This window comes from Chlamydotis macqueenii, chromosome 4 (assembly GCF_036417535.1).
Source record: "Chlamydotis macqueenii isolate bChlMac1 chromosome 4, bChlMac1.mat, whole genome shotgun sequence".
NCBI lineage: Eukaryota > Metazoa > Chordata > Aves > Otidiformes > Otididae > Chlamydotis > Chlamydotis macqueenii.
The window spans coordinates 2,765,159-2,789,789 of NC_141559.1; the positions used below are offsets into that span (position 1 = coordinate 2,765,159).

The 24,631-nt window shown below is 52.8% G+C and overlaps 2 protein-coding genes and 1 long non-coding RNA gene across 5 annotated transcripts; 1 reads left to right on the plus strand and 2 right to left on the minus strand.

Moving 5' to 3' along the window:
• Positions 1-3,134: 3,134 nt before the first annotated feature.
• On the plus strand, positions 3,135-14,279 carry PARM1 (prostate androgen-regulated mucin-like protein 1). 2 transcript variants are annotated; one of them, XM_086746225.1, is made up of 5 exons: positions 3,135-3,232; positions 10,159-10,776; positions 11,430-11,508; positions 12,109-12,207; positions 14,261-14,279. In XM_086746225.1, exons 1-4 carry the CDS (start codon positions 3,178-3,180, stop codon positions 12,191-12,193), a joined length of 837 nt encoding a protein of 278 aa, XP_086602351.1. In that variant the 5' UTR covers positions 3,135-3,177; the 3' UTR covers positions 12,194-12,207; positions 14,261-14,279. The 2 variants fall into 2 exon arrangements, with proteins under 2 accessions (XP_086602351.1, XP_086602350.1); XM_086746224.1 differs by lacking the exon at positions 14,261-14,279 and having other exon boundaries at positions 12,109-12,403.
• Positions 4,857-16,496, minus strand: LOC147600763 (uncharacterized). Of its 2 annotated transcripts, none has more exons than XR_015258383.1 (6): positions 16,204-16,496; positions 14,632-14,769; positions 13,173-13,473; positions 7,490-7,628; positions 5,998-6,122; positions 4,857-5,448 (listed from the first exon to the last, which is right to left on the minus strand). It is a non-coding gene; the product is annotated as an uncharacterized LOC147600763 (long non-coding RNA). The 2 variants fall into 2 exon arrangements; XR_015258382.1 differs by lacking the exon at positions 16,204-16,496 and adding an exon at positions 14,857-14,945.
• Positions 16,497-17,417: 921 nt separating this feature from the next.
• On the minus strand, positions 17,418-23,355 carry RCHY1 (ring finger and CHY zinc finger domain containing 1). The gene is made up of 9 exons (XM_086746226.1): positions 23,274-23,355; positions 23,070-23,189; positions 22,775-22,890; positions 22,612-22,690; positions 21,283-21,327; positions 21,121-21,179; positions 20,362-20,388; positions 19,975-20,095; positions 17,418-19,013 (listed from the first exon to the last, which is right to left on the minus strand). The coding sequence occupies exons 1-9, from the start codon at positions 23,328-23,330 to the stop codon at positions 18,885-18,887; spliced, it is 753 nt and encodes a 250-aa protein (XP_086602352.1). The 5' UTR covers positions 23,331-23,355; the 3' UTR covers positions 17,418-18,884.
• Positions 23,356-24,631: the final 1,276 nt, after the last annotated feature.

Sequence of the window (24,631 nt, forward strand, 5' to 3'; positions counted from 1 at the left end):
AATAAAAAAGAAAAAATATTTGCCCGGCCAAGAAGAGAGGAGGCAGGGAGGGGTGGCGAGGCTGTGGCCTGCTCTGGGTCGTTATGGGTGTGAAATAAGTGAAGGGGAAGGGGGGGCGGTTAGGAAATGACAGACTGGAAAGAACGGGTGACCTCAGACCGCGAGCTGGCAGCCATGAAGGCGTGCGCTGGCGGCCGCCCAGCCATGCCGTTTGGGCACCGGCCAGGGGGTGAGCGAGCGCCTGCGGGTCTCAGCCAGCCGCAAAAACCCAACCGCAAACTCCAACACACCGCTACCGCCAACCCCTCGGCTCGCGAGCTGGTGGCGGGGTTGGGGGGAAGACTCCAGCCCCGGCGCTCTGAAAGCGGGTGATGCTAAACCACCGGAGAACCGTTGCGAAGCTCCGGCGGGGAGAGCAGGGGCTTGGGCAAGAGCAGGGAAATGGGTGGCTGGCGCCTGGACGCAGCACGGGGCCGCCCAAGAGGAGCTGGCTTCGGCCCGGTGGGGCGGGCAACGGCAGGGAGCTGGCGGCAAAAATCCTCCTGCCCACAAAAGACCCTTTGGCTTCCTCTGTATCTGGATAAAATTGGGGAGATAAAGGGTTTTAAAGAGGTTTTCAGAGAGCTGGGGCCCCGAGGCAGGTGTCACCAGAGGCAACGGTTTCCGTTTGCTGATGGGGACGGAGAAGGGCTGGCGGAAGCTATCTCCAAAAATGGACCTCTCACCGGCCACGTGTCCCCTCCTCTCACCATCACTGTGAGGATGGCACCCTCCCTGGGGGAGGCCTGGGGACCTGTGTGGCCAGGGAGATGTCACCCCCAGATGTGGCCATGCTGTGGTGACCAGAGAGAGGTGGCTGTGCCAACGAGACCAGGCAGAGGTGGCCTTGTGGAAGTGACCAGGCAGTAGTGGCCCTGCTGGGGTGACCATCTCAATGAGACCAGGTAGAAGTGACCAGACATGGACATGCTGAGGTGACCAGCCGGAGGCGGCCATGCTGGCGAGACCCGGCAAGGGTGATCAGGCAAGGGTGACCAGGTAGAGGTGGCTTTGCTGAGGTGCCCATGCTGATGAGACCATGCAGAAGTGACCAGGCAGAGGTGCCCATGCCGATGAAACCAAGCAGAAGTGATCAGGAAGGTGCGACCATGCAGAGGTGACCAGGTAGATGTGACCCTACTGAGGTGGCGACCATGTCAGTGAGACCAGGCAGAGACGAGGGGGTAGACGTGGCCTTGCTGAAGCGGCCGTGCTGAAGAAACCAGGCAAGGGTGACCAGGCAGAGGTGGCCCAGCAGAGGTGACCAGGCGGATCGCATCTGGAGCCAGAGGATGCCATCTCGTCTGAAACCTCCTTCTGCCTGCGGAAACACACAGCAAAATAAAATAAAAAAAATTTAAAAAATAAATAAATAAAAAAAAAAGACGGGAGACCAGCAGTAGGGAAATAATCACACGGTTCCCACAGCGCCGAGTTCCTGCAGCAAAACCAGCATCGTTTTTCCTCCTCCCAAGCGGAGGAAAGGTTTCAAGGAGAGCTGAGACGCCGATGCCGTCCGACGTAGGGCAAAGCAGCTCCAGAAACGCCAGCTGACTTGGATTTTGTGTCCTGCTGGTTTAGGCCCGGAGCCAGGCTGCATCCTGTGAAAACGCCACACAAGGCAACAGAGCAGAGGGCTGCCTAGCCCCAGCCAACGGTAGCCCGGCCACCCCGGCCACAGCGACATCCTTTTCCGTAGCGAGCCTGCCAGAGCCCGGAGGAGATGGGCGCAACCTGAAAACGTCTCACTCACAGCAAAGCAGTGAAGGAAAGATGTTTAAAAAAAATTAAGAAAAATAAAAAATAAAAGGCCCTTGTACCTCCTGCTGTGCCACAGGTATCTCCAGCCTGGGTCCTTTGGGTGGAGGGAGCTGCAATTTGGGAGCAGTCTGCGCCTGGCTTCTCTTGATGTGCGTCTCCGGGGTGTCCCCCTCCATGGGTACCAGACCCCCCCCCAAATGTGGCAGGTGATGCCCAGCAGTGAGGGCAGGCGGGGGCAAGGAGAGGGCCTCTGCCCTGAAGTGCGATGCCCTGGCAAGGCGCGTGGGGGATTTATTTCTTCAAAAGCGTGAGTTCCCATCAGGCAGGAGCTGGCGTGGCCCTGAGGAGGGAGAGGGGCGTGGGGCAGCGCCACGGGGCACCCTGAGCATCCGGTGCGTGATGCCCGCTGGTGACCAGCTCCTGGCATGGTGCTCAGCACCCAGTTACAGGTGCTGGGTGCCCCAGTGCCCCATCCTAGTGCAAGGTGCCAGGTACCCCCACCCAAACCCAGCACTTGGTACCCTGTGGATGGGCTCTGGTACCCATTGCTCATGGTCTGCATCCTGCATCCAGTGCCCTGCACCCCTTCCCAGTTCCCTGCATCTCATCCCCTGCATCCCATACCCAGTGCCCTGCACCCCTTCCCAGTTCCCTGCATCTCATCCCCTGCATCCCATACCCAGTGCCCTGCACCCCTTCCCAGTTCCCTGCATCTCATCCCCTGCATCCCATACCCAGTGCCCTGCACCCCTTCCCAGTTCCCTGCATCTCATCCCCTGCATCCCATCCTGGTGCCCTGCATCCCATCCCCTGCATCCTGTCACATTGCCTTCTATCCCATCTTCTGTAGCCAATCCCCTGCATCCAATCCCAGTGCTCTGCATCCTATCCCAGTTCCCTGCATCCATTCCCTGCATCCTATCCCTGTTCCCCGCATCCATTCCCTGCATCCCATCCTGGTGCCCTGCATCCCATCCCAGTTCCCTGCACCCCATGCCAGTGCCCTACACCCTATCCCCTACATCCCATTCCCTGCATCCCATCCCATACTTTGCAACTCATCCCCTCCATCCCATCCCAGTTCCCTGCATCCCATTCCCTGCATCCCATTTCATCCCCCGCATCCCATCCTGGTTCCCTGCATCCTGTACCTGGCGCTCTGGATCCCATCCCGGTTCCCCGTGTCCCATCTCCTACATCCCATCCCATCCCCTGCATCCCATCCCGGTTCCCTGCACCCCGTACCCGGTTCCCCATCCCGGTAGGTGCCGCTGTCCGCCCGGTGCTGGAGGGGGGGAGGCGGGGACCGGACCGGGGCGGGCAGCGGGGCCGGGCGCTCGGTCCCTCCTCGCCGCGGCTGCCAGCGCCGCCGGCACCATGGGCTGCTGCTGCCGCTTCTTCCTCTTCACCCTTCTCCTCCTCCTCCCGGCAGGTAAGCGCCCGCCGCCGCACCGCGCTTTGGGAGGGGGGTACCGGGGACCCCCACTGCCGGGCTGGGAGGGATGTTATGGGGATGAGGGCGGGGGAAGGCAGAAGGCAGCCCCCCCCCCCGCCCCTCAGAGGGGTCCCTGGCTGGCCTGAAACTGGGGTGCGGCAGGACAACTTCAGGGGACCACCAGCATCTCTTCCCCCCCAGCCTCGCATCCCCCTCCCTAGCACAGCCGCCGCTTTTAGCGCTCGCCCGGCCTTGAGCGGAGGTTCCAGCTCTCCCAGCATCCGGCCCTTTCCCCAGCCCTCCCTCCATCCACCCCCCCCTTTCATAAAAACACCCCGTTTGACATCTCCCCCCCCCCCCAAACTAAGACAGCCAGAGGAAATAGTTCCACCCCGGCCGGCACGACAGCGTGCGCTTCCGAACGATGGCAGGCGCAGGTTGTCCCTCCATCCGGGCTGGGTTTTTCGTAAACAACGCCGAGAGCTCAGAAACACGAAAAAAACCCACATTTGCATAACCGGGCGACAGGGACGCGCACAAGGAGACACGCCCCGGGCAAAGGTGCTGTTATTAAAATGCCGTCGGCATGCGGCCGAGCAAACCATCACTTTGGGACCACATCAGCTGGTGGGCGACCTTCCCCCGGTAACTGACCCCACAGCCGCAGGAGGAGGGCGCGCTGCCTTCCTCCTTCACCTTGAGAAGATGAGGTTGGCCAACAAGCTCTTGGGGCTGTACTTTCCAACCAAGCGCCTTCGGGAGGAACAGGGACGAAGCTCCATCTCGCTCTGTGGGGACGCCACTCTGTTAGGAACCAGCCCTTGGCTGCGTTGGGGTTGGGAACGTGAGGTTTTTTTCCCAGCACCCGTGCTGAACCCAAAGCCATTCCCACGACCATCCCTCTCTAATGCACTGATCCTTGGCAGAAGAGCTGGGAAAGATTTCCCTGGAGTCCCACCCTACGGCTGCTCCAACACCCCCAAAGCCCTCAATCTTTGGTATGCTTTCTGGGATTTTTTTTTTATCCCCCTAGAAATGATATTTTAAGAAAGAAAATAATTTATTTTTTCCTCCATGGGAAAAGAGCAAGCATGATTTAAATGTGCTTGGAGCTCATTCCTCAGGACTTAGTGATGGAGCGGACATCACTGCGCAAAACAAGGCTTTGCTTGGCCACGCCACTGAAATAACAGCATCTCACACAAGGAAGTTCTCATCCTGTTCTTACCTCTTACGCTGGATGTAAATCCAGAATTCCTCTGCGGAACCCAAATGCTTCCCCTCCTGGGGAAGGCCGGGGTGAGGCTGACACAAAAGCCGCACCCAGCAGCCGTAATTAGCAGCTAGCCAGGAAAATTATTTAGCCTGTGCGTTGTCACTCGGGCAGAGCTGCTGTTTGCCGCACGCCTGGCCAGCTCCAGAGCCATATCCAAGAAATCCATCGGGGAAAAGTGTGAGGGGCCCGAGCCCAGCTGCCAGCTTCCCAGCCCAAAAGGATGACCCACCATGTTTCAAAAATACAACAGCCAGGATCTCAAGGATTTTTTATTTTATATTTATTATAGCAAGTATTTTTTTTTAATTAAAAAGAAACTCAACCAAAAAAACATAGATGGCTAGTGCAGTCAACTATGACTCTTAATGAGGGCAAAGCTGACACCAAGAGGCAAAGTACCCCCACTATCCAGCGATCAACCGGTAGCCACAGGTTGCTTTGTCCCTCTCCAAAGGAGAAAAACCTCTCAATACTGCTCCTCACCTTCTTTTCTTCTCCAATTTCATTGCAACTTCATGAGTTGAGTAATTAAGCAACACAGTGTTGGTGAGGGGGGAACATCACGTTTTCTCCACATGGAGGGTGGTGTGGCCACCCAACTCTGCAGCTGCGGTGAAGGGTAGGGGATTTTTTTTTTGTGCGACCAACAGCCCTTGCTGCTGGGTTTGCGGATTAGGGCAGAAGGTTGGCTGAGGAGGACTTGGACACCCACTCCAGGCAAGGAAAGAGCTGGTCACTGGGACCATGCAGGCAACAGTCTTCATTGTATAAGTTGACATTATCATTGTTAGTTGGGAAGAGCAGGGACTGCAGGGTGGTGAATATGTCCACTTGGTTCCTCAAGAGCAATCAGCCTCCAACAGCTTCCCTCAGGGATTCATGAGCATCCAAGAGCAAGCTAGACCCCCATGTTAGCTCCTTCCTCCCACAGAAAAGCCTGGAAAAGATTTAAGGAATTTTATTTTTTTTTTTTTTACACTGAGGGTGGTGGGGCACTGGCCCAGGTTGCCCAGAGAGGTGGTGGATGCCCCATCCCTGGAAATGTTCAAGGCCAGGTTGGACGGGGCTCTGAGCAACATGATCTGGTTGGAAATGTTCCCGCTCCTCGCAGTGGGGTTGGACAGGATGGCCTTTAAAGGTCACTTCCAACCAAAACCATTCCATGATTTCGCTCTTGCCTTTCACAGAAGGCAGGCCGTGCATCCACAGGAGTTGCTGGTTCAGCCCCCACATTCAGGGAAGGATGGGTTTTTCAGCAGCAGTCCTTGCGGTGCCCCATCCTCAAGGAGGGCTGCCAAAAGACATCCCCAGGGTGCTCTGGGTCTTTAGGACAGTCTCTCCCCCAAGGGATGAGGCCTCTGGATGGTGAGGGACACATGGCCATTTTTCTTAGCTACAGAAAGCTTCAGGCTTTGGAGTAATTAGCCATAAACCACTTAACGACCATGCATCAGAGGAAAACTAATCACGCAGGATGCCAGCTCACCTTGCCAGTAAATCAGAGCTGCAGACTGAGTGGATCTGACGGCCTTGGCTTCTTCACGCAATGACTGCAGAGCTTGGCCTTTTTACCTGTTGATGTTTCTGGCTCATGGTTTTCTCTATTTTTTTCTTCCTCCCACCACTGAAAAAAAAAAATACAGCAGGAGCTGAGCAGCAACAGGGAAGCAGCACATCACCCAGAGGTGCTCCTGCTCCTACCAAAATTAAATATTTTATGAATTTTGAGGACATTCATGTAGTGTTGAAGTTTTGCCACAGACCTAGGAGAACCCTTGTTTACACCCAACAATGCCCTCTAAGCAACCAGAAACCAAAACAAATCCTAAAGCCCAAATTACATAGTGACAGAGAAGAAACAGCCTGAAAAACAAGTTGCACCAAAGGCAAAAACCAGTTTTATTGTGGTTCAGCCACCACAAAGAGACCTTTTGCTGTCCAAAGCTTGATGCTGCTGGTTTCACAGCAAAATAACAGCAGCATGTTAAAAATCACACCTCGGTGTGAAGAAGGAGAGAAGAAAAATGCAGAAAAACAGCATGAAGTATGGGTATTGCTCACCACAGACCCCAAAACTGAGCCAAGAAGATCATCAACAGGAAAATCTCACCCTATATTGAAGTATAGTTTTATTTAATACTGCATGAGCTAACCTGGTAAGAAACCAACAAGTTCTGCTAGAACACAGGGAGAAAGGCTGTTGTAGCATCACCATTTTGTGAAAACCATCAAAATACAAGACCTGCAAAAAGTCAAAGACCATGCATGGCCAAACACAACACTGAGAATGAGCCACACCAACTTACCTTGGCTTTTTAGGTCCAGTTGCTCCTATATATATGTACAAATAAACAAACAACAACAAAAAAACCCCAAAACAAATCAACCAAAACTCATTTTTCAAATTCCTATCAGCACAGCTCTGGCCACCAGCTTTTATACCAGAGCCCCCCAACCGTGCTAACAGCCCCTGATCACCCCGACCAGCCTCACCTGGGACCCCCCCAAGCACTCCCTGCCCATTGGGCCGGGACCTCCATTTAAGCTCGGGCTCGGCTCCCAGTTTCTCATTCTTGCTGACTGCTGGGTGTTTATGTTTATGGGGTTGGGTGGCTTTTGGAGTTGTGTGTAGGTTGGTTTAGAATATTGTGTTGATGCTGGTTTTATTTATTTTTTTTTAATTATTTTTTTAATTTTTTGAGTTGACCCTAAATTTAATATATTTTGTTGTCTTGAGCAGTGGATGGGGCTATATGAGCATCCTTCTTTGTCTGATTTGGCTAGGTTTCCATTAAGTTACTAGGGATTTTGGCTTTGAAGAAAAATTTGGTGCTTCAGTATGGTTGTGGACATATGGTTTTACTCATTTTTTGCCCCAGAAGCATCTGCTGAGCTGGTAGGGGTAGCACCCAACCTTGTTGCATGACCCCAGTATGCTACAACAGATCTTCTTCTTCCAGTAGCATGGTTTTTTTTACTACTACTTACTTGGTTGGGTTGGTGTTGAGATGACAGTTGGACTTCATGATCTTAAAGGTCTCTTCCAACCTTCAGATTCTATGATTTCTTCAGAAACTGTGGTTAAATTATTTGTGCAAGTGCAGTCAGGACAAGCAGCTGTGAGGGAGAAGAAAAAAAATTATGAAAGCTTTGATTAACCCTGGGGCCTCAGTTTCTCAAAGAGCATCACCTCCTGCAGCTGGGGTAGGGGTGCCTCAGTTAATTCAGGCTGGGAGCAGGCAGGTGGTGGGTGGGTTGGGTCATGTAGACCTTCTGGTACTTCCATCAGATGTGATGAGTCATGAAATGAAGCTTGTTAAAAAGCCCTGTCTTTGCCTTATCAGTGGATGTTTGCTGGTTGTGGCAGAGCTGCTCTGTCTGATGTCATGTGCCTGGGCTGGAGATGCTCTTGTTTTTTTTTTATGCAGTGTTTCTGCTGGCAGAACAATTTCCAAGCTCGCTGCAATTGCTTCGGGAGCGCCCGAGAAATGCGTTGCTGGAGAGGCTGCTGGCTCCCAAGTGGAGCATGGGAAGTGTTCAGTTTCTGTGAGGATGAGATGACCACCTTTGTGTGGCTTGCAAGAGCTGGGAGAGCAGCATTTGAGCAGGAGAGGGAGACAATCTATCAGGTGGATGGTTCATTCCTTGGGCTACCATCTGATTAGGGTTAATATTCCCCAAGAGCAAGATATTTGAGTTACAGGGTTTTTGTTTTTTTTTCTCTTTTTGGCAATTTCCCATACTCCTAGGGAAGGCAGCCTAGAAAAAGAACTTCTCAAAGCTCATGTGGGGCTACCAAGGCTGATACTGCTGCCTTTCCTCAGTGGTGATTTTGTCCTGGTAGTCCCTTGCTTTCCTCCACGCTGAGCTAGATTGCAGTGGGTTGGTCAATTGCCCAAAGATGGGCAAACTTCTCGGGCTGACCTGTGCTCAGCATTGTGTCATAGCTGACATCCTTCAGTCCCTCTCATGATACCTCTGAGGTTTTTTTTTTTAGCCTTTGAAGTCATGGAATCATAGAATCATTAAGGTTGGAAGAGACCTCCAAGGTCATGAAGTCCAGCCATTAACCCAACACCACCAAGTCCACTAAACCATGTCCTGAAGGGCCATGGCTACATGTTCTTTGAACATCTCCAGGGAGTTGTCAAGTTATATGGTCCTAAGCTAAGTTTTCTAATGTTTTTTTTTGTCCCTTATTCCAGTGCTGGGTTTTTCCCATGGTGCAAAGGGGTGGGAGCTGGACCCCAGGGTGGGTGCTGTGTCCTGGATCACGTGATGGAGATGACGGCTTGGGGGAGGAGGAGGAGCTGGCCTGGGCAGGGCTCACTAGCAGAAACTAATGCAGTGGTATTGATCTGGAAATCAAAGCTTGGCTGGCGGTGACGGTGAGAAGGGGACAATCAGGGCTGAGCAGCGTGCTGCTTCCAGCCGCGCTTGCTCTCCTGGGAAATGTCGCTGTGACTTGTGACCTCCTTGGCTGGGAGCGCTCAGCCAGCGGCCAAGGACCGTTCCTGCAACTGGTTTTGGCTAGCCCTCTGAGTTCTATACCCCTCCGATATTATCGGAAACTGCCTGACTCATCCTGGCTAGCGGCAGTGCCAGCTCTTGGAGGTCCCTATCGCTTCACCTCCAAAGTTCAAGCAGATCACGACCGCTCTGCTGACCCGAAGCAGGAGCAAGTGACACAGGATGCTGAGGGGGCTTTGCAGAGGGGTGGAAAGCTGCCTGTGTCCAAGAGAGACTGGAAGCATCTACATTGACAGAATTAAGAAACTTCCAAGGTCCTTGGCTGGGATGTCCCTTCTGCTGTCCTCCTCAGCTGAAGGTGTGCTGGTTGAGTGAAGCTGCGTTTGATGCCTGCAGCCCTCCCTTTGCACCCACGGCTGAAAACACCCAAAAACATGGTTTAGTGAGTCCCTGCTCACTGGTGCTGCATCCCACCCTTTCCAAGTGCGAGGTGCAGGCTTGCGACTCCGCTGGGTGCCCAGCTTTGCTGGAGGAACCCTGTGGTGCACAGCCCCTTGCTCCCAAATTTGAGTCCTTCCTGTTTTTCCTCTTCCCAGTGCTGGGCTTGGGATGCTCTGGGGCTGTAAATAAATCAACGCATGGGAATAAAAATTCCTCCTGATGTCACTTTGTGTTGGCACGCTCTTCAGCGGAGTTGGAGAGCAGAAGGGGGAGGGTGAAAACAAAAAAAAAAGCCCCGGCAGGCTGCTGGTGGGGATAGAGGAGAAAATGACTCATCCTGCTATGAAGAAATGGAGATGAATGAATGAATGCACAAGGAGATGGGGAGAGGAGAAAGAGGAGTCTTGTGCTATCGTTCCCAGCTGCGTGGTGGTTGCTGCCCAGGAGGAGATGGCTGCCCTGCTGCTTTGCTGGGAAGATGGAGGGGGTGTTTGGGGTGGGGGGGGCATCCCAGCCTTGGGGAAAAATGATGCTAACCCACACAGGACAACTGATCTGGCTGAACCTCACCTCTAGCTATGCAGGGACGTTTCCCTTCTCTTTATTTTAGATGGCTCTGAGCATTTTAAAACCAATAAACTGATTTCCAGCTTTGTTCCCAAACCCTTTAGGGTTCACCCAAACCCCAGGTTGCCCCACAGATTTCCCCGTTCTTAATTCTTTGTCTCACTCCTAGGACTGGGCCATGACTCCACGGCATCGCCCCTCACCCCCGCCAGCCCTCCTGCCCCGCTGCCCGTGTCCACGGGACCTGCCGGAGACAAGACGTCCTCCGGGGCAGCGGATGGGAACGGCCACAATGCCACCGCCACGGCGGCACTGTCCTCTGCTCCTGCCTCCGTCACACCGGCCCCCCTCGCCATAGCAGACAGCCCAACCGGAGCCTCCAACCACAGCTCGACACCACCAACTTCGGAGATGGCCCCAAGTCGTCGGACAGCAAATACTGCCAGCTTGGCAAGAAGCACGATGGATTTGGGGCCACCTCCCAGCCCCACAGGTGTAACTGCATCATCATCCTCCTCCTTCCCCACCAGTGACCTGTACTCATCCCCTGGGACGGTCTTGTCCCCAACGCCTGTCCTTGTGAGCCCCAGCACCACCCAACTGCCAACGCTGACCAAGGATGTCCCTTCCCTGGGGACGCTGGCCGTGGCATCGAGCCTGGCCGTGGAGCCAACGTCTCCCCCAGTGACTGTGACGAGCCCCACCGCGGCCGAGGCCACGGCCACTGACAAAACCACCCTCTCCACCGGCGTCACCATGGAACAGGTCCCACGGGCTTTGAGCGCAGGTGAGCACCACCGCTCTCTTTCAGTGTATATAGACCTAGCGTCGGCCTCGAGGGGCTGAGATGAGAGGGACAGACCCCTCAAAATGGGAAGGGAAGAGGTGGTCATCCCTCTGAGAGCACCATTCAGGCAAAGCTGAGCTTTCCTGGAGGAGCCTTTGTTATCTGCTCCACTGGTGGAGACAAGGAGTCATAGACACCAAACCTCAGTTTCTCCGGGAATAAAATCCTAAGTTTCAAGTTGGACTTGAAGCACTCAAGGATGAAAGGAAACAAGTGGCTGGGTGGTGGGTGCAGCTCGAGTTAGGAAGATGTAAGTTTTCCTTTTCCCTCCTGGAGATCTCACTAAGCTGATGCTAGCTTTCAGTTGTCTTCTGCAAGCTCAGATGGCTTAGAAGTGCCTCAAAGGCCCCAAAAGGGAGGGATCTGGAGCATTTTGCAGCCTTGGCTCAGCCCTAAATACTGCCTGGGGTGGGAAGGAATGTCAAGGAGCAAGTCTGTAGTCTTCAAGCAAAGCCCCAAATCCATGTCACCCCCTCAAGCAGAGGCGGGTGGCACGGGTGTAAGGGGAGCAGCCGGGGTGTGGGGTGGGATGCTATGGGGCTGGGATTCGGTGGGGGCCCCAGCACTGCCCTTTCTGATGGACGCCTCCACAGGGAGCATCGTGGCCATAACCGTGACGGTCATCGTGGTGGTGGTGCTGGTTTTCGGGGCAGCAGCGTACCTCAAGATCAGGTAAGGCTGTTTGCGCGGCGCCTGCTCGAGCTGTGCTCCCCCACTTTGACGCTGCAGCCCCTCTCACCCATCGCGAGGGTGATGCTCGGGGACAAAACCCTGGGGAGATGCCGTCCCCAAGCCCCACAGGGCGACGTGCAGCCTGTGGTCCCACCATGGCTCCGTTTTCTTCGTAGAAAAGCAGAGTTTTTCCTCCTCACTTTACGACAGCCTCTCTCAAACGCCAGCGAGGCTGTTGAGCACGGTCACAACCAGTAATTATCCCTAGGGCAAGCTGCTGCCGCAGGTGTTGCCGCAATGTAGACAATAAACAGCAGCATGGCCCAGAGCTGAGGATCTCTAATGAGGCTTTGCTGACAGCTGAGATGAGCAAAGGTCTTGTTTTAATTCCCTGGCATCTCCCAGACTGGTTCAACGGGGGCAAAATCCTGCCTGGGCTGATTTTCTGTCCTGGTGCTTCCTGCTAAAATGTCCCAAAGTTTGACCTAGTGAGGATTTGCATGTTTTGTTTTTTTTTTTTTTTCCCCCGCCTCGTGGTAAAATAACGAATCAACCACCAAAGCAACCGGTAACACTGGGCGGTTTGCTTTTCCCTGGCAGGCACTCCTCCTACGGCAGGCTCCTGGACGACCACGACTACGGCTCCTGGGGCAACTACAACAACCCTCTCTACGACGACTCCTAGCAGGGACGACGGCGAAAAAAAAAAACCAAAAACCCAACAAAAAATCCTTAATTTATAAGCGCTTCTGCAGCAGAGCATCCGCTGTGGAGGAGACACCCGGGCGCTGAGCCGTCGCAGCGGGCAGGATTGCGGCGGGTCCGGCGGATGGCAGGCAACCGGAGGGCGGGCGGGTGTGCGGCGCCCACAATAAACCTGAATTTTGGCCTTTGAGTAGGAAACTCCGGGTGGTGGGCACGTCGGCCGCTTAGTTTGTGGGCGAGGGAACTCCCCGTTCCCCAGGGGGAAGGGATGGAGGGGAGGTCAAGGGGGAGGATGGAGGTTCAGCCAGCTTTGATGGCGCGAGGTGGCACGGGGGCTGCTGAGCCAGAGCTGGCAGTGTGCGTGGGTCTCCTGTGCTTTCACACGCTCATAATTTCATTTATTTTTCCCATTTAATTATGTTTTTTTCCCCACCAAACAGCCCGAGAGCTTGTGTGAAGGTGCGCTGACCACCCATGTTCCTGGGCCCAGAAGTGCCCCATTTCACACACCCGGGTGCTTGCTCTGCAGTGTTATTTTGAATCCTTAAAAAACCGGGCTGCTAAAATACAGCAATGCGTTTTTTTTTTTTTTTTTAAAAAAAAACCAATATATGTGTTTGTCATGAAGCTAAGGGTGGGTGATGGCACGGCTGGTGTGGGGAGACAACGCTCACGCCAGCCCACGGCCCCTCCCTTGTCCGCTTTGGCCTCCGGCAGGTGAAAAGCCAAGCCCTCGGCCTGCGTCGCCTCGATAAATAAATCGGCGTGAAATGATGCTGGAAAGGTTCGGGGCGTCCCAGCAAGCCCCCAGAGCTGGTCAACATCACCCCATAGGTTGTAGAACCCACAAGATGGTGGCACAACTGAGTTTCTGGAAGGGTTTTGGGGAAGGCAGCGGCACCCCTGTGCCAGGTGAGATGTGCCGGTTCGCAGTGTTTTATGTCCCTGCTCTTAATTACCGGCTGTTGTCTTGCACGGGGACCAGAAAGAAGCCGCCGTTCCCTACGGGATGCAAACAGACGAGGCGGCAGAGGCCGGAGCTGCCATCTCTCTCGAAATGCTGACGTCGGTTTGCTCCGGGTTAATCAGCGGCGCACGCCGGGAAACAGGCTCGGCCGTTCGCCACGGCCACTAAATGGAGCGTCCTGCGGAACATCAAAGCTCGGGGCGTTCGCATGACGGCTTCCTGCAGCAGATGCATCATCTCTTCATTTTCAGCAAGCGAGCTGTAACGAACACGTCCGGCACCATAACAGCCGCCTGAAAAGGTCGGGAGAAATAGGGATGTCTTCTCCAGCTCTGCTTCCCAAAAGGAAATGTAATTATTGCTCGTTTTCCTTTTCCTTCCCAGCCTTGTTGAGCCTCTTCAGCGCCCATCCTTTCACCTCCCCGTTTCCGTCAGCGTCGGTCAGGTGGCTGAAGCCCTGGTTCCACAAGCGCTGAGGATGCTCAGGGGGAGCAAAACTCCTTTTGGCTTTTGGGCAGTTGAGAAGCAGCGAATGAGGCCAGCGAGGAGTCCGTCCGCTTTCAAACAGCACCCGAGCTGCGGCTCGATATTGTCCAGCAACAGCGAAGAGCAAGCATTAAAAAAACCAAACGCCTCAAAGTTTTAAAAAAAAAAAAAACAAAAACTTGCTTTTCTCAAACACTGCTGTGCTAAAATAAGGGAGGGAATAAAGGGAGAGGAAAATCCCTCACGGTCACAAAAAAAAAAAAAATTAAAAAAAAATCTCCGGAGGAATAAATTCTTTTTTCACTAAGAACAGAAATCAGGTGTCGTCTTCTGCAGGACACTGCCAGTGCCTAGGAGGAAGGCTTGGCCAGGAAATTAAACCAGACAGCAGCAGCAGGGGCTAACCTCACAGGGCGGCGGAATCCATCACTTCTGACGTGGGGCAGGGCGAGCGGTGCCGAGACGGCACTGAAGGGCTCTCCCGGGAGACCCCCCACGCTGTACATTTCATTTATTTGCCATGCATCCGCCCTGCGAGGTGGGTGACGTGTTTATATCTCTGTGCCAGCACTGGCCAAGGTGCAAGGCAGCAAAAAAAAAACCCAAAAAAACCCAACAGATGCACGGATAAAGCACTTTTTGGTGGGGGATGATGCCTGCATTCGTGGCTGCAATCACCCTTCTCGCCCTTGGACCCGTACCCAGGGATTTTTGGCCTCCTACACTACTATGGCAAGGAAGAAGACAAGAAAAAAACACCTAGAATGTACCATTAAAAAAGCCTTTTTTTTCATTCCTTAAAAAAGATGAAGATAACTCTCTGTAACCAGCTCGTTTCATTTACAAAAATAGCAAACTCCCATTTTCCCCCAAGGCTTCTCTCCTCCCCTTGCCCTTTGGCTCAGTTTCATCTCAGCGATATTTTATTTATATAGTTAAAAAAAAAAAACAACAAAACAACCCACCAGTTCACATAGCTCCCTGCAGAACATCCTCTTCCCTCAGCCTTTTGGGTGGCAGCAGAGCCCGGCGGCAGCACCGCGGCTGACGTGATCCCTCTCCAGGATCAACACGTTTCCACGCGTCATCTTCTCAGACTCTCGCTGGAATGAATGGAGTAAGTATTAATGACTTATCAGCGCAGATAGCTCTTGGTTGGAGCGATAATGCTCGTTAGATGAAGTAATTACCACCAGGGTGAGAGGAGGGCGTGTTAAGCACCCGGCAGCTCAGACCAGAGGTGGAGGCATCGCCTCCTCTTCGCACTGCGCGTTCCTACTCCGGCCACCAACAACAGTCGCCTCCACCGGAGCGGCTCCTCGCCTGCCTTACCCACCACGCTTGTCTTCACCGCCGTCGGTTTTGCTGCTGCGCGACGCAATTTCTTTCCCTGGCAAAGGGAGCTCGGGGCTCGGTGCCAAGGCAAAGGCACGATACAGCGGTTCAGCTGGTGGCATCGGGTTGCCCCCCCACCACTCCCTCCTCTCTCTGCAGACGCAAATACCAAAAGCAGGAGAGCAAAAGGTCAAAAATCAGCTGGATCCCACACCCCCAGGATCATTTTCCTTCTCAACCCAACGCAAGGTGGGGGAAACCAACAAAAAAACCCAACCATGCTAAACAGGAAACAATTTGCCGGTAATGAGCAGAGCGCCCTGGCAATGACCGCTGCAAGACGCGCAGAAATCCAGCCTCCGCCTCGGCAAGCACGCGCCTGCGTCGTCCCCCCGCCCCGCACACCCCACTCCTCCGGTTCGTTGTCCCAAGGCCCCGACCTCAGCAGCAGCCCTGGAAGAACGTATCTCCTCAAATATCTGTTTCATCAAGTTAAAGAACAAGTTGCTGCATCTGTTTCTCCCCAGCAGCTGCTCGCAGGGAGAAACGTGCCCGCTGTGTTTTTTTTTTTTATAATTAAGGCCAGATTGCCGCTGCCAGCTGCCCCCCAGCAGCATCTGCTGGCTGAAGAGGTCCCTGTCCTACCTGGCCCACCATCACCACACAGGCGTTCACGGCCACAGTGACACGGCACACCAGAGAGAGAATAATTGAATAATTCAGAAATCTAATAATTTAATAATAAATTAATTTTAACAAATTAATTTAATAATACAGAACAAACAACATTGCTCAGGTTCATCTCAAAAGCATCATTTGACATGACATTTTTATCCCATTTCAAGTTCACGTAACCCTGCTGTCCTTCTAAAGCCAGAGGGAAGTGACTTCTCGAGCAGTAACCCTCAAGCAAGAAGAACACCTCGAAAACATCGAATTGGCATCACCGGAGCCTTTTTTTTGTCCTGCAGCAGCCACCGAGCAAGAGCCAGTGCAGCAGCGGTGACGGTGACAGTGGTGGGATGAGCTCTGCTCTCAACAGGCACCCAAATTCCCTGCACGCCCAGGGCTGCTGCTTCCTCCCCATCAAAAAAACGCTCCGCATGGCCCCGTTGCCCGAGCTGGGCATCGACAAGACCACAAAGCTCTGAGGTGTCCACTCCTCCGAGCTGATAGGAGCAGCGTCGGCTCTCAGGACTTACCTGGGAGCGGGTCTCCGTGCGGGGAAGGTGGTGATGTCACCAGGTGACAGCAGAGATGCTCCAAAGAGGCAGGGAGTCTTGCCGGCAGCTTCAATGGAGGCACCAAAAGCATCGTCCACACGCAAAAGCAGAGTTTTTCTTACCGCCGACGGGAGCTTACAGTGAAGCAGAGATGGCAGCACCGCAGGAACACCTCACTCAATATAGGGCTGTGGCCACGGTCCCAAAATTAAACTAGCCCGTGTCCCCTCAGAGAGATGCTCCCCAGGACACCCAACCCCCCAAACCCTACTCGTGCAGCCACGCTCCTTCTGCACTTCAGCTTCTGAAAACAACGCACTTCCCCCACTTTCCCTCATTTTAACAGCATCCCCCCACGGGGGAAACCACCACGCGGTTCCGAGCACAGCCCATAACCCTTCCCAAAATCTCCAAAAAGCGCTTTTCCCTGGAAGTACCCCTGACAGCAGGGAGGTGCTCCAGCACAAGCAGGGAAGGAAGCCTCACCTCTCCCCCAGGTTATTTATGGGCTCTAGACGGGCTGATGCAGCCCACCTGGCCCCACACATGGTGCTCCACCACGGGACACATCCAAATTGCCATGGAAAAAGTCAGCCTCAACCCAAAGCGCGCGCGCTCTGCCGTGCGCCTAGCTACGGCCGTGTCCTCCGTACGGCAGATGGGAAGGGGCAGGTTTGAGGTGGGAGATATGGGCTGGGAGCCGAAGAAACCGGGTTTTGGCAGCCCCTCTGCTCCTGGAGCAGCTTCCTGGGATGAAACAAGCTGCCCCGGTTTTGCGTTTGATGTCCCCTCCGGGACAGCGCTGTGGAGCACATCAGATTTAAGTATTTGTGCCAAAATTCAAAGTGTCTCCCATGCCAAGGGTACCCATCCTTCTGCCAGGCGCCTCTGAGACCTCTGGCTCCATCTTTTCCCCAAGGAGCGCTGCGGATGGCAGGCGGAGCCCCCCATTCCAGCCCCTGCCCAGCTCATCCTAGTCTGGGGAGCCAGACTGGGACCAGTCACCCCGTACCACCCCAAGGGGAAGGCCCCCCATATACGGAAACACAGGGGCAGCCAAGACCACTGTTTTCGTAACAGAGACCCAAGGGTCACAGACATGGACATCTAGCCCTCGTTTTTCTGCGCTGAATCACAGTTTAAACTCAGCCAGGAACTTCCAGAGCTCGCACGTAAAAGGAGAGCGCATCACGCACAGCGTCATTTGTTTTAATAGAGATGTTATTTTACATTTATTTATAGCGGTGCGAAAAGTGCTTCAGAAAAAAAGAGACTCCAGTAAAGGCAAGCTACGTAACGCTATCCTCCGAGCCCTAGGATTTCATACACAGAGGGGCACTGCCAGATTAAGAAAAGCTGCTGTTTTACAGTACAACAAGATAAAAACAAGTAGTTGGACGGTGAAGAGCAACTGGGCTTTTTTTCTTATGTTTTATTTCATTATCGAACGCCCTCTGCATGTTCTCAAGTTCTCGGAAACGAAGAACTTCCTGTAATATTCAGGCTGTAAAACACCTCGTGCAGGATATCACATGAAGAAGGGTGGGAATGGTTGTAAAGTTTGGGTTTTTTTTTTTTTTTTTAAAAGCACTCCTCCAGCCTCCATTCTTTCCCCGCAGTGAAATCAGATACCATTAAGAAAAACCTCAAACCCGTAGAAAATTGGTCCCTGCACTACTCGAGTGCCTCTACGAAGTGCTGTTACTCCAGCAAACATCTCGGGCTCAGCCCGACGTCAACCCTGACAAGACGATGGCAGGTGCCTCCCGTAGCGCGCGCGCAACCATCGAAACATCAAGCTACATACGCGTCCAAAACCCTACGACACCTCGGCCTTGCAACGGAATAAAGCAAAAGGAGGAGGAGACATGTGCAAGCGCGGCTGCCGCTGGCAAAGGAATCCGAGTGAAGAGACAGCGGGTCAGGTGGGTTTCTGGGGGAGGAGGGCGGCCTGTGGCTGAATCTTTTGGCCGTTCATCACAGGCAGGCCAGCTTTGTTTCAAAGCGAATCCTGTACGCACGCCCTGCGTGCGCACGCGTCAACGAATCAAGCCAAAGGATGCAATTTCTGCAAGCTCGCCCTCTCCAGCCACTGGCGCCGATGGCTCCGAGGCCCTAGAGCAAACACGTCATTTAAACGGAACAAGACGTACTTGCACAAAACTTTGCAGGTGTCAGCTTTATGTAAAAGGCCGTTCTCAGCGCCATTTTCCCCAGCAGCTGCAACCAGAATAGCTGTACCTCCACCTCCTGTTACGCTCACAACCTCCAGCTGCCCCCAAACATCTTCTGCTGTGTCAGCTGCTCACCATTTCTCATTCTGCATCTAGCAGCTCTTCTTCCAAGCCGGCTCTTCTCCGACACAGCGAGCGGGTCTTTTAAAGGGTGCCCTCCTCTCCAGAAACTAACCTTCATCAGGCATCACGCTGCTCCGCGGGGCATTTCCTGAAGGGCCTGACTGTGCCGTGCCCCAGGTTCTAGGGAGCAGGCCCAATTAGCAAAACTCCTTTCCACCAGTACTAATTAAATCTTGTAACTATTTCGCTGGTGCCGTGACAACTTTGGATAACTTTTTACTGACAAATGTTTCTTTTTAAACTAGACAAGTCTCTTCCATGGCAGAGTCTTCCTCGTCCAGCCGAACGCAAGACATAACTTGGTCATTGCTCCTCCACAGGCAGCCGGCACCTCCCATCCTGGGCAGTATTGTACGACTCACAGTTTTTGCACTTCATGCCTAGGAGATGGAACTGCACTGTAGATCGGGCACTGCAGTCATTGCAAAGGATCTACACACAAGGGAAAGAGGGAGAGAGGCTTTGGCATCAGCAGGACGCTCAACAATACACTGTAACCACGCTTCGAGTAACCACAGAACCGGTTTGCCATCAGGGGACAAAGCCGAACGTTATCTCCCTTCCAAAGACAGCAGGGCTGACTGAACTTTTCCATTTGTAACAACTCAGATCACACTGTATCATCAGATAATTTACTTTTAGCATGGCAACGTGACTCCTTGGTAAGTCAGGGATAGACAGGCTTTGGCTTCTCCTCTCGGTGTAGGAAACCACCAGAGAAACCCTCAAGTGAAAATGAGAGCAGATGAACCACAGCTAGCAACATCAGCCAGTCTGCCGTGCAAGACAGGCAAGTGAGCGTTCTTCTCAGAAACGGGCAGTAAAAAGGTTTTTTCCCAAATATCTCGACTCCAAGAGTTGGTAAGATGGGTTGTCTAAACCATAATAAACGCAAGTAAAATGCGAATGACCAGTGCCATTTAATTCAGTGTTACCTGCAAACAGTTTCACAGTCCTGAGTTAACACAAAGAAAGAAAACAGAAGTCGTCTCTATGTGCCAGCCTTGCACAAATCAATAGCTGAATATTTCTGCAGAAAACTCACCATGTTTAGCCTGGAACACAAAGCTCCAAGCTGTTAAAAAAATAAATGTTCCTGCTTTGCACTATGACAGTCTGGAGAAAGCACAACTCTTCCAAAGAGCAAGCCATTTCTCTGCTGTGTGACCCTACAAGGCTAAAAGACTGTGGGTTTGGGATTGGGTGTTTTTTTTGTGTGTTTATAAACCCGGCAGATGAATTCTGTAAGCCTACACACTGTACTTCCTCATCATTCCCCAACCGTCAGCTTGACTCCTTACGCAGGACGAGTTCCTAGTGCCCTCTACTGCCAGCAACGCAAAGACGCAGATCTGCCAAAAGCAGAGCCGTCAGCTGAAACCTCATCTCTTACCTCCACCATCATGTTCTGGTACTCTGTGGGCATAGGAGTCTGCGCTACTTCATCATCCAGCTGACGCCAGTACCTTGTCATATCTAAAGCCGAGTGCATGCACAAAGGACACCTGTAACCTCTGTCAGAATGGAAAAAAAGTCTAAATCAGAAGACGGAGTGGGACCATGAAACAAGCCCACCCAAAAGGAAAAGTTTCCTCTCATGCCAGTCAATAAAAAACACCACGAATAAAAAAGTTCTTGCAAACAGAACTGGAAATTAAAAGCCCCTTCTCCCTGTAGAAGCTGGCTTTAAGTTACTGGGTACAGGATTGGCACGATGATCTTTGCCTCCTGATGTAATCTGTTTTGACTACGATATTAAGAGACATTTAGAAATACTTACTCCTTTAGCATGTCCTCGTAACATGTTCTGAAAATAAAACACAACGAGAGGTTCAGTAAGAACGGAATGACAACACATTTGGACTGAACAAAGGGGAAAGGCGCGCAGCTATACCCAGACCAGAAGTTAAGGATGGACAGGTGTCAAAGGGAGATTCAATCTGTACGTCAAACACAGAAAGAAGAGGGAAAAATCAAATGAGCGAATGGAGTAACAAAAAGCTGCATCTGCCACACAAGACTGAAGCAGAAAAGCAAAAAGCCAGGGAAACAGGTGGTATCTGTTCCTCCAAAGGCACTCAGCGCTATATATCGCATCGCTTTCAAACCCCGATAGAGCCGGTAGGTTCTGTAGTGCCAGAGCACTCCCATTGTCTCGGGGGCTGTCTAAGGAAAGACTCTAAAACTTAACTGATCAGCTGCCACCAACCTCTTAAAACCATTGTGCAACTGCTTTCTGCACCAAGGAGGGACTTTTCTACAGGGTTCTTGAAATTTAAGTAGTAACAGAAGGAAATTCAGCATGGGAAAATTTAAAATGACCAGTACATCTGTCCCACCACCACAATTCTCTGCGGAAAGAAGACAACCTTTCTGAAAAGTATTTCCTGGTGAAAGAGAGACTATGCCCTCCTGAGCGGGTCCCTTAGAAACCAGCTCTAAGTGGCTGGTACAAACTAACCAGGCCCATAGCGCCGCTGAATAAATACCACACAAGGCAGCAGCTGTTCCCCTCTCTTAAGCCTCTGCAATGCTTTACCTGTGAAGAAGGTGACCACACGGCAGAACATGAGCTCCAACACGAGACGTGTGAATATCCTGTTTCGAGGCAAGTTATCAGGGAGAAGACAAGAAAATGAATTCAAACACTGTCAAAAATACAGCTGCACACAAATCCAAAAGATGAAAAGAAGCAACTCACCTCCAAACATATCGGACAGTCCTGCCTGGAGACGTTTTCAATACACTTTGCAAAGTTTAAAAAAAAAAAAAAAAAAAAAAAAAAAAAAAAAAAAGAAGTTATTCTACTGCATGCATATCGGCATTTTTCTACATTCTAAAACTCCTTTAGAACGGTAAGAAAATATGCATTAAATGTTACTGTTTGCATTTAGGTTTGAAGCTCTGAGAATTAACAGGCATCTTAACAAACTACAAACCAAACAGCTTGAAAGCCCCCCCACAAGATAAGGGCTCCCAGAACTCCCACAGCAGCAAGCAGCCAAGCACACTGCAGCAGAACAGGAGCTCAAACTTACACGCTGTTAGATCTGCAATCAACAGCTCCTTTTAAAAGAAGAAAAAGAGACCAAGATGTTTATTTCCTATACCTTCAACAGCTAGCGAAGCCAGCCCAGAAGCACTCTGTGTTGCTGTCAGGTGTGCTTTAACCTGATGCTCCCCAGTCCATACGGCCTTGGATGGAGCTGAGGCACTATCAGCTTTCACTTTCAACGTAAACTGGGACAATCCCAAGCACAAATACAGGCTGGGTAGGGAATGGATTGAGAGCAGCCCTGAGGAGAAGGACTTGGGGGTGTTTGTGAATGAGAAACTCAACACAAGCCAACAATGCGCGCTTGCAGGCCAGAAAGCCCACCACATCCTGGGCTGCATCACAAGCAGCGTGGGCAGCAGGTCGAGGGAGGGGATTCTGCCCCTCTACTCTGCTCTGGTGAGACCCCCCCTGCAGCACTGTGTTCAGCTCTGCAGCCCCCAACATAAGAATGATGTGGACCTGTTGGAGCGAGTCCAGAGGAGGCCATGAAAATGATCAGAGGGCTGGAGCACCTCTCCTGTGAGGCCAGGCTGAGAGAGCTGGGGCTGTTCAGCCTGGAGAAGAGGAAGCTCTGGGAAGACCTTAGAGTGGCCTTCCAGTGCCTAAAGGGGGCTACAGGGAAGACAAGGAGGAACTTTTGACATGGGCATGTAGTGATAGGACAAGGGGTGATGGTTCTAAACTGGCAGAGGGCACATTTAGATTGGACATAAGGAAGAAATCCTTCCCTGTGAGGGCGGTGAGGCGCTGGCCCAGGGTTCCCAGAGCAGCTGTGGGTGCCCCATCCCTGGCAGTGCCCAAGGCCGGGTTGGACGGGGCTGTGAGCGACCTGGGCTGGTGGAAGTGTCCCTGCCCAGGGCAGGGGCGTTGGACCAGATGATCTTTAAGGCATCTTCCAATCCAAACCATTGTACGGTTCTGTAATATGAGATTTTTTTTTTTAAGATATGGAGTTAACCAGACTATTCTTACCTTGTGCTTTCCTCGAAGACTCAAGCTTAGGCACAAATTGCATTTTGAACAGTGGAAAAAATCCTCCTTCGGACCAATCCTAGAGAAAAAAAGGCGTCAGGCCAAGCCGCTCCCCCGCCTTTCCCTACCGCCCGGCTCCCTTCCCCGCCCGCCCCGCACGCACCTACAGATACCGCATTCGGTGCAGTGGTACTGCTTCTTGTCGCGGTCGAAGAGGTGACAAATGCCGCAGTAGTACTCTCCGAAGAGGTTGTGGCAGCCCTCGCAGCGCTGCTGGGCCTGCCGCCGCACCGGGGAGGAGAACCGGCGAGAGGGCCGTTAGCTGCGCGGCCAGCCCTCCCCACACAACATGGCGGCGCCGCCGCCGCCACCACCACCACCCTCCCGCCCCCCCACCCAAAATGGCGGCGCCCTTCGGTCTGCACACCCCCCCACCCAGGCCATCTCACCGGACCCACCTTCTGCAGGAGGCGGCAGCGGGTGCACTGAACCTCGGCTACGCGGAAGCGGTCCAGCTGGTGCTCCTCGGCGCCATCGTGGCACAGCCGGCAAGCGTACAGCTTTCCGCAGCACGGCGCCTGCGAACGGAACGGAACGGTACGGTACGGAACGACACGGCACACCTCAGCGCCCGCCCCCGGCAATCCCCGCCGCCGCCTCACCCGCAGCAGGCAGCCGCGCCGGTAGTGCTCGCAGCCCTCCTCCCCGCCCGCCGCCATGGCCGCACCCGCCCGGCCCGGCCGCCCCGCCGCTTCCGTTTCCGCCCCGCAGCCGGTCCCGAGGGCCGGGCGGGCAGCAGCAGCTCTCACCGTAGCAACCCCCGGTTTAAACCTTTAGGTACTCACTTTAAACCTTTTCTTTCCTTCCTGCCTTAAACCTTTCCCCTTCCTTCCGTTTTGCCCCTCATCCCCCTCTACACCTTTCCCTTCGCTCCTCTTCCCCCTTACAGCCTTCCCCCACCACCGTTCCCCCCCTAAAACCTTCCACCTTTCTTTCCCTCCTCTCCTCAAATAACGAAACAGAAAATCTTCACCGGCTGATGCAGCGTAGGGGAAGGCAGCCCACAGCTGGGAGGTTTCCTCGGAATTTTTTTTTTTTTTGGGGCCATTTCTGGAACCCAGTGCCCATGGGGGCTGAGCATGCTGGTGCTCGCCCTGGGAGAGGCAGCCGGCACCAGATGGTTGCTGCTCCATCGACTAAGGCCTTGGTGAACTCTCCGTAGTTCAATTTCAGGGAAGTAGCTCAGCTGTATTTGCCCACGGCTAGCTGAATGCCAGCTGTGGCCAGCTGGGAAGAGTGGCTATGGGTACAACGGGTCTAGCTTGGAGTAACTCATAGTTAGCAGTGAGGAAAACGCAGGGAGTGGAACACTACTGTCACCAGTATGGCAGCTGGGCTGGAAAGAAGGGCACACTGGAGGAAGAGGGTTAGCTACACCCTGTCCAGATGCTGGGGAGGAACAGGAGGAACCTCTGCTTGTACATGGTTCCAAGAAACTTGATGGCAACTGTTAAATAAGAACTTTTGAATAAGTCCCATTTTTCAATGCAGGTAACGCCACCGATACAAAGGAGCAGATATTCACAGATAAAACACCAAGTCCAGGGAAGACTGAGTGAGCACAGCTCACATTTGTAAGCACACACCAGTACCATTGAATTTGGCATTTGAATATCCTTTTATTTACAAATTTCAACATCATGTCAAAACGCAGCACAGCCAGAAAGCTCTAAATACAGTGACATTCATGCTGTATTCTGCCACGATACATCGATGGAAAAGGCCACACTTTGTGGCAAGACAAGTTCCAAATCTAACTACACCGCGCAGGGCTGTGACAGCAGCCTCAAGCTGCCGGAAAACAAGACTTGTGAGCAACCTAGGGACACCACAGAACTGACTACAGCCAACTTGAGGGCATTTAAGCAAAAAAATGGTCTCCTAACAGTCCTCAAGATAAACGCAAAGCCATCTTCCTCTCCCCACAAGGCACAGAGTTTTCCACTTACATGTCCCTTTC

Coding starts and splice junctions, on each gene's coding strand:
- RCHY1 (XM_086746226.1), bottom strand. CDS start 23,330: ATGGCGGCGGGCGGGGAGGAGGGCTGCGAGCACTACCGGCGCGGCTGC. Junction 22,891..23,069: donor GCTGCCGCCTCCTGCAGAAG/GTGGGTCCGGTG, acceptor GTGCGGCGGCAG/GCCCAGCAGCGCTGCGAGGG. Junction 22,691..22,774: donor ACCGAATGCGGTATCTGTAG/GTGCGTGCGGGG, acceptor TTTTTTCTCTAG/GATTGGTCCGAAGGAGGATT.
- PARM1 (XM_086746225.1), top strand. CDS start 3,178: ATGGGCTGCTGCTGCCGCTTCTTCCTCTTCACCCTTCTCCTCCTCCTC. Junction 3,233..10,158: donor TCTCCTCCTCCTCCCGGCAG/GTAAGCGCCCGC, acceptor TCTCACTCCTAG/GACTGGGCCATGACTCCACG. Junction 11,509..12,108: donor GCAGCGTACCTCAAGATCAG/GTAAGGCTGTTT, acceptor TTTCCCTGGCAG/GCACTCCTCCTACGGCAGGC.